At 39.8% G+C, this 15,354-nt stretch overlaps 1 protein-coding gene across 1 annotated transcript in view; it reads left to right on the forward strand.

The window, feature by feature from the left end:
* AMD1 (adenosylmethionine decarboxylase 1) overlaps positions 1-15,354 on the forward strand; it is a 42,714-nt gene that overhangs the window by 16,445 nt on the left and 10,915 nt on the right. The window contains exons 2-3 of the mRNA XM_074946898.1: positions 10,185-10,271; positions 14,929-15,055. Coding sequence (XP_074802999.1) covers positions 10,185-10,271; positions 14,929-15,055 — 214 coding nt within the window. The remainder of the gene's footprint in view (positions 1-10,184; positions 10,272-14,928; positions 15,056-15,354) is intronic.

Raw genomic sequence — 15,354 nt, forward strand, 5'->3', positions numbered from 1 at the left:
ATCCATGCAAGTGTAAAGCAGAACATTTTCATTTCTACAAGGTATTCATTGAACTTGTTTGCTGTCCTAGCTATGGTAAGTAGGGCAAGGGTGCTGGACCATCTGCAGCAGTACTGGGGGTGGGGGGAATGACCCGCAGCAAAACCATAGGTGCTCAGGGGGCCATGCCACCTTCCCTTTCTAACATGAACATTGTCTGGAGGTCAGGGTCTGGCATTCCCCTTCCCAAACTGCAAGCTGAGGTGATGAGGGGCATGTGTCTGTGCATGTGATAGCCTATGGCCCCTGAAACCTTTTCCCTTTCTTCCCCTGCCACTGTTGCTCTCCAGGACCTGAGGCACCACCCCCTGTCCAGTCCTGAAGCTGGACCTGGGCACCGTTAGCTTCCCAAGCAGCCTGGGACACAGTGGGAGGCTTGGACCATCCACCTGCCCCACATAGGGTGACAGGGTGCCCAAGAGCAGCCCTTGGCCTGCCTCTTCACAGTCTGCCCTAGGGTTGCAGTTTGCATGGGCAGTGCCAACCCCTGCCACCCAGACTACAGCCATGTAGTGTAAAGCATGGGGGAAGGGGTGGAAAAACACAAGAGGGGCCCACAGGCACTAGTGTTCGTGGGTCAAGCAATTGAAGTGAATACTACCAACATCTGTAGATAACCCTAGCTGATATGTTCCTGAAAGTAACAAAGGTGGCAAGGGAACAGCTGCTGTAAGTGTCCAGGTACAGACCGGGTCCTTATGCTGTCTACTGCAATGATGCCTGCCAAATTAATACTGGAGTGGCATGTGAAAGTGTACTACCATGGTGGAAGAAATAAGGCAGCCTTCCCCAGAAACCTTCTACAGTGGATTAAAGTACCTCAGTGATAGTTTTCTGGAGATCTCTGTGGATGATTCACAGGACATCCCTCTGAACATAAACAATGTTTTGCAGAGCACCCTCTGCCTAGCTGGTCCACGCACTGGGAAGCAGGTAGCCACTGTACTGCAACTGGTTTTTTAAATTAAAAAAGAACATGAAGACCCCCACCCCCCACAATATTTAACTTACTCACCTGAAGTTCCTTCCCTGTAATCACGCTCAGCCATGTGCTGTTTTGCAGATGTGGTCACCCCATCTCAAAAAAGATATATTGGAATTGGAAAAGGGCAATAAGAATGACTGGGGTATGGAACGACTTCTGTATGAGGAGAGATTAGTAAGACTGGGACTTCTCAGCGTGGAAAAGACTACTGGGGAGTAGGGGAGGGATAAGACAGAGGTCTATAAAATCATGAGTGGTGTGGAGAAAGTAAATAAGGAAGTGTTATTTACACCTTCTCATAACACAAGAACTAGGGGTCACCAGATGAAATTAATAGGCAGCAGGTTTAAAACAAACAAAAGGAAGTATTTTTTCACACAACACATGGTCAGCCTGATGGAACTCCTTGCCAGAGGATGTTTTGAAAAGTGAAGACTATAACAGGGTTCAAAAAAGAGCTAGATAAGTTCCTGGAGGATAGGTCCATCCATGGCTATTAGGCAGGATGGGCAGGGATGGTGGCCCTAGCCTCTTGTTGCCAGAAGCTGGGAATGGGCAACCAGGGATGGATCACTTGATTACCTGTTCTGTTCATTTCCTCTGAGCACCTGGCACTGGCTACTGTCAGAAGACAGGATACTGGGCTAGATGGACCTTTAGTCAGACCCGTTATGGCCATTCTTATACAATGGATCCCCTGCTCGTCTGTCTCCAATTGTCATCCTCAGTGTTGCCTGCGGTGGCCTGGAACTCTGACTCCCCAGAGGTATCCATGCTGCTCTTGGGGGTTGTGGTTGGGTCGTTGCAGAGAATAGCATGCATTTCCTTGTAAGAGTGGCATGTCTGCAGATTCACACAGGCAGCAGTGCATTGCTTTAACCTCAAAAATGTGAAGCATCTCTACAACCATAAGGGCTAGAAACTCCCTTCTCTAAATGAAAAGGTCACCGCTCCCCATAAACTGTTTTTCAGGCTGCCACAGGCTGAAGAACTTAGTGTACCTTCAACTGTACCTGCATCAGTCCCCAGGCGTGGTATTCAGCAACACTTAGGTCATGTCTACACTAGCAAATTTACAGAGGCATTGCTGTACCGATGCAGCTGTCCTGCTGTACGATGGATCATGTAGGCACTCTGTGACGAGAGGAGAGAGTGCTCCTGTTGACATAATAAACCATCTCAACAAGCAGCAGTAGTTACGTCTGCTTCTGCCACCGACATAAGTGTGCACATGAGTGCTTAGGCTGGTGAAACTTGTCACCCAGGGTTTTTCACATCCCTGTGGATGGCATAAGTGGTAGTGTAGGCATGGCCTTAAAAATCAATTTTAAGTAAGTAGGTGTTGACTCTCAGCTCACTTACTAGTCATTTGTTCTTCTGTTTTCCAAAACTTTAAATAAATGAGAACTATAAGTTTGATCCAGTACTTCCTGGTTTTCTTTCTTGTATACACACATTCAGAAACTTTTCTTGGAGCAGTATCATTTAAGTATTAAATTACTAGAGGGTTGTATGCTTAGCTGAGCTGTACACCCAGGCAGGCCGCTCGTCACCCCCTCTGATCAAAACCCTATTGATTCTGTCAAAAAATGGGAATCCAGAAAAGTCTGACTTCAATAAAATCAGGCTTTTCTGATTTTGGACAGTATTACAGGGTTTGGACTTTGGGGAGGGGCGGGGCAAGGAGGGCTGGCTAGAGGAAGGGCTGGCCACAAGTTTCCAGCAGCCTGGGTGCTACTAAAATCAGGCCCATGGTGCACTTTTGAAAAACCTGGTAAACATAAGAGGTGGAAGGAGATTGTGCTGTCTTTTGAGTGCATAAGACCAGAGCAAAAAAGGTAAGCAAGCCAATACTGTAGACATACAGCTAACTTAATAGTACAGGCTGTCTTATTCAAGCACCTACTATACAGGGTGGATAAAAACCAATGATTTTTTTAAAACAATTTTTTATTTAAATTGGATTTTTTTGATAAAATGCTCTTTGAGGAAAAAATCCATCTAAAGATAGTTTTAATTAAGATACGTTATAGCTCAAAGATATCTCGTTATGGAATAGGGTTTATAAATTCTAATTCTGTAGTATTAGACAATATATTAATGTAATGTTTAAGAAGTTTTGCAAATGAGTTCCAATAGTTCATGGATTAGAGACCCAATCTTATGGGGTTCCAGGGGCTTCTGTATAGATTATTTAGGTTATTCTTTCTATCTACCCAACGGGGCTCAGTCTAGAAGATATCATCAGAAATGCTTAGTTTTGCAGTTCTCAAACTGTGATTTGTGTCTCCAGCGATAACATGCTTGTTAACAGCAAAAATGTTTTAAAATAAAAAAATAGAGAGGTGAGAAATAACAGACCTCAATCCTTTTGTCCCTCCGCAAATTTGTGTACACAGAGGCAATCCCTTACCTCTGTCTAAAAGTGCAAAGTTTCAAAAAGTTCAGTGAATAGAAGAGGGTTGGGAGTGGAATAGATCTGGAGAAGGAGAAGTCTGGAGATAAATGTGAGGGCGAACAGGCAGTAGAAACAAAAGTGAAACTGAGCAGCATGTTCCTGAAGTCTTGAGGTCTGTGAGTGTAGCCTTCATTGCTTTGAGATCTACCATACCATTCTCTCACTAGAAGGGAAATCCTATAATGGCAGCAGACCATAAGAGACCCAGTTTGGGAATATTTTAATGAAGTTCCTCTACTTGTGGGTAAGACAGGCATGTGTGCAAAATGCAAACAGTGCAACAAAGAAATTCAAGACCTGGTTGCCCAAATGAAACGTCGTCATGAGAAGTGTTCATTCTCAGGAGGAGGCTGCATTGAAGACGATGAAAGGAACATGTCTGAACATGTAGGATCTTCAGGTTGGTAAACTTCTCTATTTCATGCTTTTCTTAAGGACTGCCTATCTTCCTTCTGGACTATTCTTGAATTCTCATGTTTGAGCAAAAAATATAGTTGTTACTCTATGGTACTATCATTTTAGATGCAGTTGTGATAAAAAAATAAATAGCTGAAATAGGCAGCTCTTCCTTTTACAATTTCACCTTTAGAGTAGTACTAAGTATCAGTGAATGCAATGAGTAATACTAAATGAGTAGTATGGTAATAATAAACAACTGCATTGACTTGTTTTATTTAGGAGAATCCATCCTCTACAGGATTCTGAAGACTATACACCTTCAAGATCACCATTATTTTCTACAGTTTCAGTGTTATCTGCCAATGATAGTTTCACAGTCATGTCATGTATGTCACATAGCCAGTATATCACCTGTAGCAAAAAGAAAAAAAAAAAATCTCCATCCTCCAGAAACAACCATAGATAAATTTGTGATAAGAACCTGCAGATTACAAAAAGAGGTAACTGATGAAAAAATTGCCCAGTTTGTTTATGCAACAAACCCTCCTTTCCATATGATTGAGAACCCACGCTTCATTAACATGGTTCAGTAATTAAGACCAGGATACAGTCCACCCAACAGAGCAGATGTTGCAGGCAAATTGCTGGATAAAGTAAAGTGTATGAAAGAGAAATTGAGCAGTGTGCAAAAGCTCTAGAGGGTGCAATTGTTAACCTGAGTCTTGATGGGTGGAGCAATGTCACCAGTGATCCTGTTGTATGTGTTTTTGTGACAACAGAAGAAGGGAATGTCTTCCTTACAGAAACAATTGCTACATCAGGAAATGCACACACAGCAGAATATTTACAAGAAGTAGCAGTAAAAGCTATAACAAACTGTGAGAAGAAAAAAAAATTCAAATGTCTAGTACGCCACTTGGTCACAGACAATGCTGCAAATATATCCAAGATGAGAAGCAACTTAGAACAGAGTAAAGAGAGTCCCAAGCTAATAACATACAGTTGCAGTGCTCATTTGATGCACCTCCTAGTCAAAGACTTCTGTGTTCCAGAAATAAAGGCTAATGTTGAAATTGCAAAATACTTCCATAACAACCATTTTGTAGCAGCTGCTCTGAAAAAAGTGGGAGTAACCAAGCTAACTCTTCCACAAGACATGGGATGGAACTCAGAAGTGGACTGTTTTGAGCACTATATCAAGAACTGGCCTAATCTGATGAGTTTGTGAACAAAATCGTGAAAAAATAGATGGCATTCTCACAGCCAAAGTTCTCAACATTGAGCTTGAGAAATGTGAACACATGCAGAGTACCCTGAAGCCTATTTCTGTAGCCTTGAACAAAATGCAGGGAAATAGCTGTTTTATTGCTGATGCTGTTGAAATTTGGATGGAACTGAGTGAGATCTTAAAGAGAAATATGCAATGGCAGAGTTAAATTACAAGCATTAAAAAAAAAAAATGGGACAAGCACTATCACCAGCTCATTTTCTTGCAAAGATTCTCAAGACTCGGTACCAGGATCAAACCTTAACTGCTGAAGAAGAGGAGTTGGCTATGACATGGACATCCAACAGTCATCCCTCCATAGTGCCTACTATAATAAACTTCAGAGCTAAGGGTGAACCATTCAAAAAATGTTTGCTGCTGATTTAAAGAAAGTCACACCAGTGAACTGGTCGAAGTCACTTAACCACTTGGATTCAGAGACTGTTGAAGAGATGATCTCACTTTTAACAGAAGTAGTTTCTTCTGCTGGTGGGGAGAGAATATTTTCTTTGAACTAATTCATTCCAAATTGAGAAGTTGTTTGGGACCTGAAAAGGCAGGAAAGCTTGTTTTTCTATTCCAGTTTGTTCATAATCTGGAAAATGAAGGTAAAGATGATGGAGTTAGCTGCAGAAGCCAATATTTTAAGTTTCTCATGTTGATCTGGCTGACATAGTTGATGTTTTTTTTAAAATTTCATGTAACTGTTTTAGTTAACAATTTTAACAAAAACCTGATTTTAAAAAACTTGACTGTTTAAATTCAAAAATTCATACGCTTGTTTTGTTAAAATGTTTGCTGTTGAAGAAAAAAGTCTAAAATATATAATGTTGTTTTAGTTAAATAAAACAATGTAAATGTCTGTCTGGTGATGTTCTTCTCCTAATACAGTGTGGCAAGAAAATCCTCCAAATGTTAATGATTAACCTGTTGAATTGGAGATAGTTCACCTCCCAAAGACTTCATAAATATCTGCTTCAGTTACCTTTGGTAAATGAAATAACCAAACAATCATTCATTTTCTGATATAGCTATAAAACTAATCTGAAAAGTTTTCAAAATAAATCACTTAAATGTCTGGTGTTTACCTTCTAAAAATGAAACCTACATCTATCTCTGAGTTGTGAAGAATATGTATGAAGGTTCTAAAAACCAACAAGAATGCACTTTTATGTAGAAATCCATGATTAAATAGTCTTCCTGACTTTAAATCATGATTTTAATCAATTTGGTTTAAATCAAATCCACCCTGCATACGCTACTCAAAACTTGCTATGAGATGCACTGAGAATTAGGAGTATCTTCAGATTGGTTAACCAAGAAATAATTGTTTTAATTAATTTTATGGATTCTGTGAAAGCTTGTTAACTTAAATTTTGAAGATTTAGCAGTCTAGAGCAAAGTGGAAGGTGGGAGCGAAGCCAGGGTCAGCTAAACTACCTGTTGGACAGTAATGGACGTCCTAGAATTTGTGCTTGACAACGACAAGGATATTCAGAGATGTATATTTTAATTTGATATCGTTTAACCAAGAAGCCCAGCGTAATTTTATAGATTCGGTAACATTTTCTTAATAGATGTCTAATTTAAAAGTTCTCTGAAGCAGGACTGATGAAATTGAAGCTGCTTTGTAAACTTACAAATACTGAATGGTGACCTGGTGATTGGGATGTTTACTGCATACATATATTGGTTAAGTGTAATAGGAAGCCTATAAGGAAAAATAAGCAGGAAGAGAAAAATTACTCTAGATAATCCACTTCTCTACAAACATTTGAGAGAGATTGACAGTGCCAGGACATCAAACGTCCTCTGCACATAGGAATTTGAAAGAACTCAAGCAGATTTAAAAAGTAAGATTATTGGTGTTGGCTAGTGGGGAGAGTATGGAAAAAGCAGACTTAGGCTATGGTTACATGACAGAGCTTACAGTGGTGCTGCTAGTGCAAATGTTCTAAGCCAATGGGAGAGAGCTCTCCTGTCGACTTAATTACTCCAGCCCCCATGAGCGGCGGAAATTATGTCGGCGGGAGAACCTCTCCACCACATAGCGATGTCCACAGTGGCACTGAGGTCAGTGTAACTTGCATTGCCCAAGAGGGTGGTTTATTCACATCCCTGAGTGACATAACTTATACTAACGTAAGCTGTAGTGTGTACATAGCCTAAGAGGGAAGCACCTATTGATGTCGGAAGAAGTGAGGGTACCATCAGGTGATGGTTAGCCTTTAGTGTAAAATGGACATGCAGGAAGAACATCTGTTTTAAAACCCTTTTTTCCTCATGCTTTTAGTCTTATTGCAGAATAACTTTCTTTGAGAAGGCTGTTTTGTAACTATACACAACTAGTGATTCTCCTTAAGGGAAGAACTACAGGTGCCAGAACCTGGGTAAGCACTTTTACACAGGGTACTGCAACCAGATCTAAAAGTGAGAGAATGGCAGAAATCCACCCCAGGAGCAGTAAAGGTACAAGGCCTGACCACCTGAGTGGTAATAAGGGGCACTTAGACCAGAAAGGGAACAGCGGCAGCTAGATCAGTAACTGAGACAGGAGGTGCAGATTAATCTATTCAGTTGATGACCTAAATTAAGTCTGTCTTCTAGTTTTTTAATAGAGACTTCATCACCTTAGACTTAAATTAAAAAAAAAAAAAACCTGCTATGCATTTTAGATTCCTTCATTTCAAATCACTGATTATAGAAGACTGAGAAGTAATATAGATGGTAGACTATAAAATGGGTTACTGGAAGTGTTTAGCGTGAGTTCAGAGTTCAACTGAAAGTTACTGCTTTAATCTTCAAAGGTTTAATTCTCAAATGAATTTTTCTTCAGTGGCACACTTTCTGCTGCTTATCTTTTTCATTTGAGTTCAACTTTGTACTGGCATTATATGTAGACAAATGGGTTTTTACTGCTAAACTGGAATTAGCATTAATTTCATAATTGTGAAACTTAACGCTTTATTTCAGTGTGCACCACCTTCTGATTACTCAATTTATTCCCATTAAATGCAAGTTTTAAATGTTAGTTTAACAGGTGAAGTAACTAGTGTGTGGTGGCTTGCCTGTTACATTTTTATATGTTGTCATTCATTAAGAAATTAGTTGGTGTTTAGTGGTGGCTGAAGTTAACACTGATCACTTATAGAAGAGATTTATATATGGATGCATAGCTTTTTAATTAGTTGATGTAGCTCTCAGATGTTTAGCTTTACCAAGTTTAAGTAGCTTAGCACTTTTTGTGGATTGCATTATTTAAAATCTTCTTAACTTTCCTGAAAGTTACACATTAGATAAATGTAAGAGAAGCTCTGGGAGTCTGAAGTTTCAGTATGACATTTTGTTTAAAGGGATGAGCAACGTACCAGTAGCGCCATATATAGTAGTATATTTTTTGTGTGGAAGCTTAAAAATAGTGCTCTGATAGTAAATATTCTCTAGAATATGCTGTATAAATTAAGTTTTGGTCTTAATTGACCAGGTTTCACTTTATTCATTGAAACTTATTTGTGTGTTGGGGTTGCGAGACAACCTGTCCTAATGCATCATACTATAGGATTACCAGGGCATTATAATGCAGTGGCTTATCCTATGTGGACTACACTTTTTTTATCCTGCCCCCACAGAAGGTTAACCTAAATAAAATCTATTAATGTTTGTGTCACTCAGCTGCTTAAAGTGGCACTAAAAAATTTGATTTATGTTAAGACAAGGGGGGGGGGGGAATCAGCTTTATTTAAAAAAAAAAATGCAAAAGCAAATGGCTTGTTAATACACAGGTTATTCAGACATCATCCTATGCTACTCCTGTATGCCAGTTATCACAGATCATGTCACTAAAATTAGATATTAATCTCATTTGAAATGATTAGAGTTCTGTTGTTCTAGGCTCTGTCTAGATATATAAACAGTCCTTTCCCCAGAGAGCATACAGTTGAGACACAGGAAATATATCCCTTCTGTAAAATGGGAAACAGAGGCACAGATTAAGTGACTTGCCCAAGGTTACAGGGTTTTTATTTAGTAGCCACATAATGCAGTTTTTGATCTCTAGTCTAGACCATGGTTCTTCAGAAATTAATAGCACTTGTTCACAGCCAAGGGAGCTGGAACTTTGTATGAAGAATATTGGCTGAAATGCACTCTAACTGAAACTTCTGGTAGCTCAAATGCAGGTTGTCCATCTCTAACCAAACTAGTGAAGTTTGCTATGTAGCTGCTGTAACTATAGAAACTTCCATCTATAATAGCTTACTTATAACATAACATTGTAGGTATTTTTACGGGCTCGTTTTGGGTGTCGCTACTTATTGCTTAATTTCCTATTTCCTGGTAAAATGGGAATGGAAGGATTATGTCAATACTATTTATAGTGCACAAGCAAATTAATACTCAGCATCTTTCATTTCCAAGAATGTCTAAAGTGTTAACATTTGAAACCACAATTAGGTAGCTAAAGTGTCTTATTGAACAGATGGGTAAGCTGTGTTTTTGACTTGCCATGGTCGATTAGCAGGTGGGAAAAGGATTCCTGACTACCAGTTAATGCCACAGGGTGTCATCTACAAATTATTAGGAACTAGTGCCATTGGATGGTGGAGGAGTGAGAGGTTAGCTGAGCTGAAGAGCACCTGCTACAAAAATGTAAGGGAATTGGTTCATGAATCTTCTCTAGCAAAGTATGGAAGTAATTAATTAACCAACCAGTGTAGCTGTATACTTTCCCAGAGGAAGGAGCAGTTGTGATTGCTTTAAATCCATATGCAGTGTCAATTAAGCCATGGTGACTTAAAAATAAAACTGGTAGAAACCTGTTAGCTGATGTGTAAACTCAAACTGGGGCAGTAAACTACCATTTAGCAAAACTAAATTTGAAGGTGTTAGGTGCGAGATTTCTTGTGGCTTACAGCTTTTAATATAAAGTCTTCATCTTAAAAATGACACCATACCTTAACCATAGAATTAAATTGAATTCTGTGGCAAAAATCCTCTTGGTGTTTGAATTCACTTTGACTTACTGATTTCTTTTATAGGTTTGAGTGGGACAAACTTTTGGAGAATGTGCATTGTTTGATCATAAGTGTGACAAAAACTGACAAGCAGGAAGCTTATGTACTCAGGTAAGCCAATATTCCAACAGAGTACATTGTTTTACACAAGCATATACATAATTATATTCTTCCAAGAAATAGTCATTCCTAATTCTAGTCTCCAGATTTTTATCTGATGTCTACATCTTGCAGTGTCTGTCAACTGTAAACATGTTTCACATTTGTGCTCAATTATCATGAATCATTTTATAAAAGTTTTGCACCACTGCTTGTCTTGTTCTGTGTCTCAAAGGATTAAGGAACTAGCTTTGTATCTGCATCTAGTTCTGTGATGAATTTACTTGATCAGTAGACATTGCCTTGGGATCAATAGAAATCTCCCACATTAAGGGCTCATGAAACACGTACAAGGATTATGTTCAGCACTGTGTGGGAAGACTAACTGAAAACTTAGTTTCCAGGCTCGCTTTATTACATCTACATGAAATATAGAAATCAACTAATTGCTCTGGAAAGCAAGTATAGCTGCTGAACTAAGGACATCCGTAAACAAATCTTCAGATTCCCTGAAATGTCTGGAATTCCTCCCTCCTGGTTTCTGCAGCTGTGCTGCATGAATCTTGAACAATTTGTACTAAGGAAAAGAATCTTCTGCATTTTCTCTCCTTTCAACTGCTTCCCCACATTCCAAAAAGTGAGAGGCAAAAACACACTTGCCTGCCTGTTTTGTGTATGACTCTACATTTTAACTTTTAAATTTTTCAGTCAAATGGAAATGTGTGGAAAATAAAGGTTAAGATTTTTACTCCCCCTCATTTCACTACAAGGACCACAAACTGCACCTTGCAGGCACAATACAAAAGTTTCAGTTTTCATAGGTTTGTTAAGCAGAAAAGAGAGCTTGTGAGAAACTCCTGAAGAAATTGTGTTAGAAAACCTCTAGCATCTGCAGTCTTGTACTTCATTGCTGTTTAATCTGTTACGAATCCATGGCTGCAAAAAGTGCACAACTAGCTAAACTGTGCACACCACATAACCCCTATATTTGTCTCTTAAAAGAAAAATGAATCTATAGTAATAGCATTCTCCATAAGTGAGCCATCCACGGGAAACAAATATTTGAACAGGTCTGACATTGCATCCAGAAGAAGGGAGTAATAAACATACATACCCAATATATATCAAACACTCCATCTCCCATTCAGCTAATAGTATACTTGAGTATCTGGCTAACTGAAGTTCAGGTCTATGAGTAGTCACTGATTTGTAATGAACATGTGGCTTTAACACACATGTTCGTTGTGTGCTATCTTACATTACATGTATCTCATGCCATAAATTGAGAGGCAATCTGAATTCTTACTAATTGATTATGAAATGGAGAAGACTGCCTCCAAATAGTATATAACTCAAGAACAAATTCTGGAGCTGGCAAACCACTTTGAAAGGGCAACTTATTTGTTCAGCTGGCTAACAGATTCTGCAAGTTTCTTACTGAGGTTAATTTGTCAGTGTGATCTTAAATTCACCTCTTAAATCAAAGGATCAGACCAGGTTAGTAACTGAAACTTCCATAAATGTATCCATGATTAAAGGCTGCATCTCATTTAGTAAAGGCCATTTGAATTAACTTTCACTGTGGCTAACAAATGTCCTGTTCTCCATTTAGTTTTCATATTCAGTTTCTTTAACCCATGGTTCAGTTTAAAGGTATATTGATGACTAAACTCAAATATTCTAATTCTGGAATGCCAGTATGGACAGACATGAATCTATAACCTTCTGGCTACTATATCTTCACTGGCAGATGAAGTAAGTTACAGTTCTGTCAAGGCTGCTCTGCCTTTCTTGATCTAATTTTTCACTAACTTTTTCAGCTGAAACTTATGGGGCCCAAATTGTCACTTACACAAGAGGCACTTATACTCCTATAGCATCTTAAAGGGGCACCATTTAAGCTTCTAGAGCAGTTTAAAGGAAACTAATGTAAATGAAAATTCAAGGCATGGTTTGAGCAAACCTTGTAGACAATATACAGTCTGTTCTCCTTAGTGGCTGTGCAGTTTCTTCATTCTTCACAGAAATATCTGCACTGTTCTAGGTACAAACTTCTTCCTATCTAACTTGGGAAATAAGTAGCAATTGATAGAAGTGTAGAATATTGATAAAAGAAGCTAATGTCTTCAGGGAAAAATTCATGGTTGGCAGGGATAGGGACAGTGAGGGGTCTTTGAAGTATATTGGAAACAAGAAATCCTAGCAATTGTATAAGCCTGTTATTAGAGTGGTAAATAATGAGGATAGGGCAGTCATACATAGAAACATAAACATAAGAATGGCCATACTGGGTCAGACTAATGGTCTGTCTAGCCCAGTATTCTGTCTTCCAACAGTGGCGAGTGCCAGATGACTTAAAGAGGGAAACAAATATTTGATGATGGGATCTTCAGTGTTGGGGAGAGAGGTATAAGAAGATCCAATAGTTGGAAGAAGGTAGACAAAAGTCAGACTGGAAACAAGGTGTAAATTTTTAACAGGGTAATTAACTGTTGGAACAACTTATCAAGGGTTGTGGTGGATTTACCACCAATGGCAATTTTAAAATAAAGATTGGATGTTTTTTGATAGATACATGCTCCTGTTCAAACAGGAATTAATTTGGGGAAGTTCTATGGTCTGTGCAGTTTAGATCAATCACAATGATCCCTTCGGGCTTTGAAAGCTAAGATTTTATAAAAAGCAGTGAGATTTTGTTCTGTTCCACTTCATTCCTTCAGTGCCTGTATATAAAGCTAATTAATCTTAGAATAGAATTGCTCTTGTTTCAGGGAAAGCATTTCAGTAACTAAAGCTGTAGTCCAAATTCCATACTTGCCTAATATCTGGGAAAACGTATATACTGCTTGTACTGTAGTCTTGTCTTGCTAGCCTAGAACCTATCTCGCCCACTATTATAGTGAATAGTAACGAAACCAACCAAAAACGTTTCCTAAAGAAACATAGCACTTTCAGGCAAGGAAAGTTACTTTCTTTTAGCCAAAGATGAATTAATTTGGTGTATTAGAATACAATTGGTCAGACAATATAATCTGAAACAAATGCTGAAAACATGGGCATTATGGATCTGATTATTCAAATTAAACAGTCTTTCTGAGATTTACTGGTAACCCTTCCTTACATGAATGCTGATGTTGTTTTCTAATAGCTGTATTTACTAATCAAGATTTGTGAATCTATATTATGCGTCTTGGGATGCTCATAAAACTGAATTGTACATGAATGCCTGCCTGTTTTTGTTAAAATGCTTTCTCAAATGCAGTCGCAGCAAGTAAACAGTAAATTATCCAGCTGCTGCTTTTATCTGATACATGCTTATTCAGAAAAGGCATATTAACTATTCAGTTGTAGAGGCTAATTCCAGACACTTGTACTAAAGAATATTGATTTCTTATTGTTGACATCTCAGGCCAAGACTTCAAAAAGTGACTTATGACTTTTGGATGTTCAAGTTGACATCTTAAATAAATCTGATTTTCAGATTGTGTTCCTGGCTTTTCTGATAAATCAGGCCCTTTCTAGAAATTCCAAGCACCCACAATTGGCAAATGATTGGGTCCCTTCGACGTGTGGAACTGGGCACCCAAAAATAACTAGCCATGCTTTAAAATCTTGGCTGAAATCTTATTCTGATTTGTAATACCTAGGTGCAAAGGCCTATTGCAGCAGCTGGCTTTGTACGCTGTAGTTACCTACCTTAGCATTGATAAACTTGGCTCTAGTGTGGTGGAATTAGTCTAATCCAGGGGTGGGCAAAATACGGCCCTCGGGCTGGATCCGGCCTGTCTACATTTCTGTCCAGCCCCCCATGACTAACATTTCTGTCCAGCCTCCTCTGCCCCTTTGCAATCTCCAAGTCTGGGACACTGAAAGTCCCATGGCGCAGAGGGGTGTGCAGGCAGGCTGCCTGCCTGCTGTGGCCACATGCTGCTCCCAGAAGCAGCTGCGGCCGGCTGCTGCTGGCACATCTCTGCACACCCCTGGTGGAGGGGACATGGCTCCATGCACTGCCCCCGCCCCCAGCACTGTCCTCACAGCTCCCATTGGCCAGAAACAGGCGAGTGGGGAGCTGCAGGGGTGGGCAGTGCATGAAGACCTGCTTCCCCCCTCCCCGCAAGGGGCGCACAGAGATGTGCCAGCAGCAGCTGGCTGCAGCTGCTTCCGGGAGTGGCGTGAGGCCACAGAAGGTAGGCAGCCTGCCTGAGCCCTGTTGCGCCAGTGACGGGGAGCCGCCTGTGATAAGCACCTTGCAGCTAGAGCCTGCACCTCACACCCCTTCCCAAGGTCAGAACTCCCTCCCAGACCCTGCACCCCAATCCTCTGCCCCAGCCTGGAGCTCCCTCCCAGAGCCCACACCCTCTCTTGCACCCCAACACTCTGTACCAGCCCAGCGCTCCCTCCTGCACACAAACTCCCTCCCAGACCCCACATTTCCTCCATTAATAACGTAGAAATGTGCAGCCCGTGACAACTTACCAAAATTAGTGGATTGGCCCTTGCAAAAATTATTACCCACCCCTGGTCTAATCATTGCTCTCCAAATCCTGCCCCAAGTTTGTTTTGTACATAGAAAGTTTAATTTGTGTATACTATAACCTTTGTTGAGGGTGCTGCACAAAGATCTGAACCACCAATCCATTTTTAATGTAAGACATTTTCTTTTTTTCAGTGAGAGTAGCATGTTTGTCTCCAAGAGACGTTTCATTTTGAAGACATGTGGTACCACCCTCTTACTGCAAGCACTGGTTCCCCTGTTGGAGCTTGCTAGGGAGTACAGTGGGTTTGACTCAATTCAGGTAAGCTGCCAGAAATACAACTAACAAAGATTTGGTGCAATGTACTACTAACGACCTTCGAATTCATGTTTCTCATGTAGTCTTTCACAGCTTCCATGGACTCTGCTTCCTTTAATGATGTAATCTCCTCTCCTATAAGTTTCATACCTTTCTGTACCAAGATGGCATTCATAAATCCTGTTTGTACTTTTTAACTTTTGTTCCTTTTTAAAAAGAACATGGTCAAGTTACCTTAATGCATCTGAAATGTAACTCAGAGTTTGAAATAAGATTGCTTCCTTAGTCTTTAAGAAACATTT

Source organism: Natator depressus, chromosome 3 (assembly GCF_965152275.1).
Source record: "Natator depressus isolate rNatDep1 chromosome 3, rNatDep2.hap1, whole genome shotgun sequence".
NCBI classification, from domain to species: Eukaryota; Metazoa; Chordata; order Testudines; family Cheloniidae; genus Natator; species Natator depressus.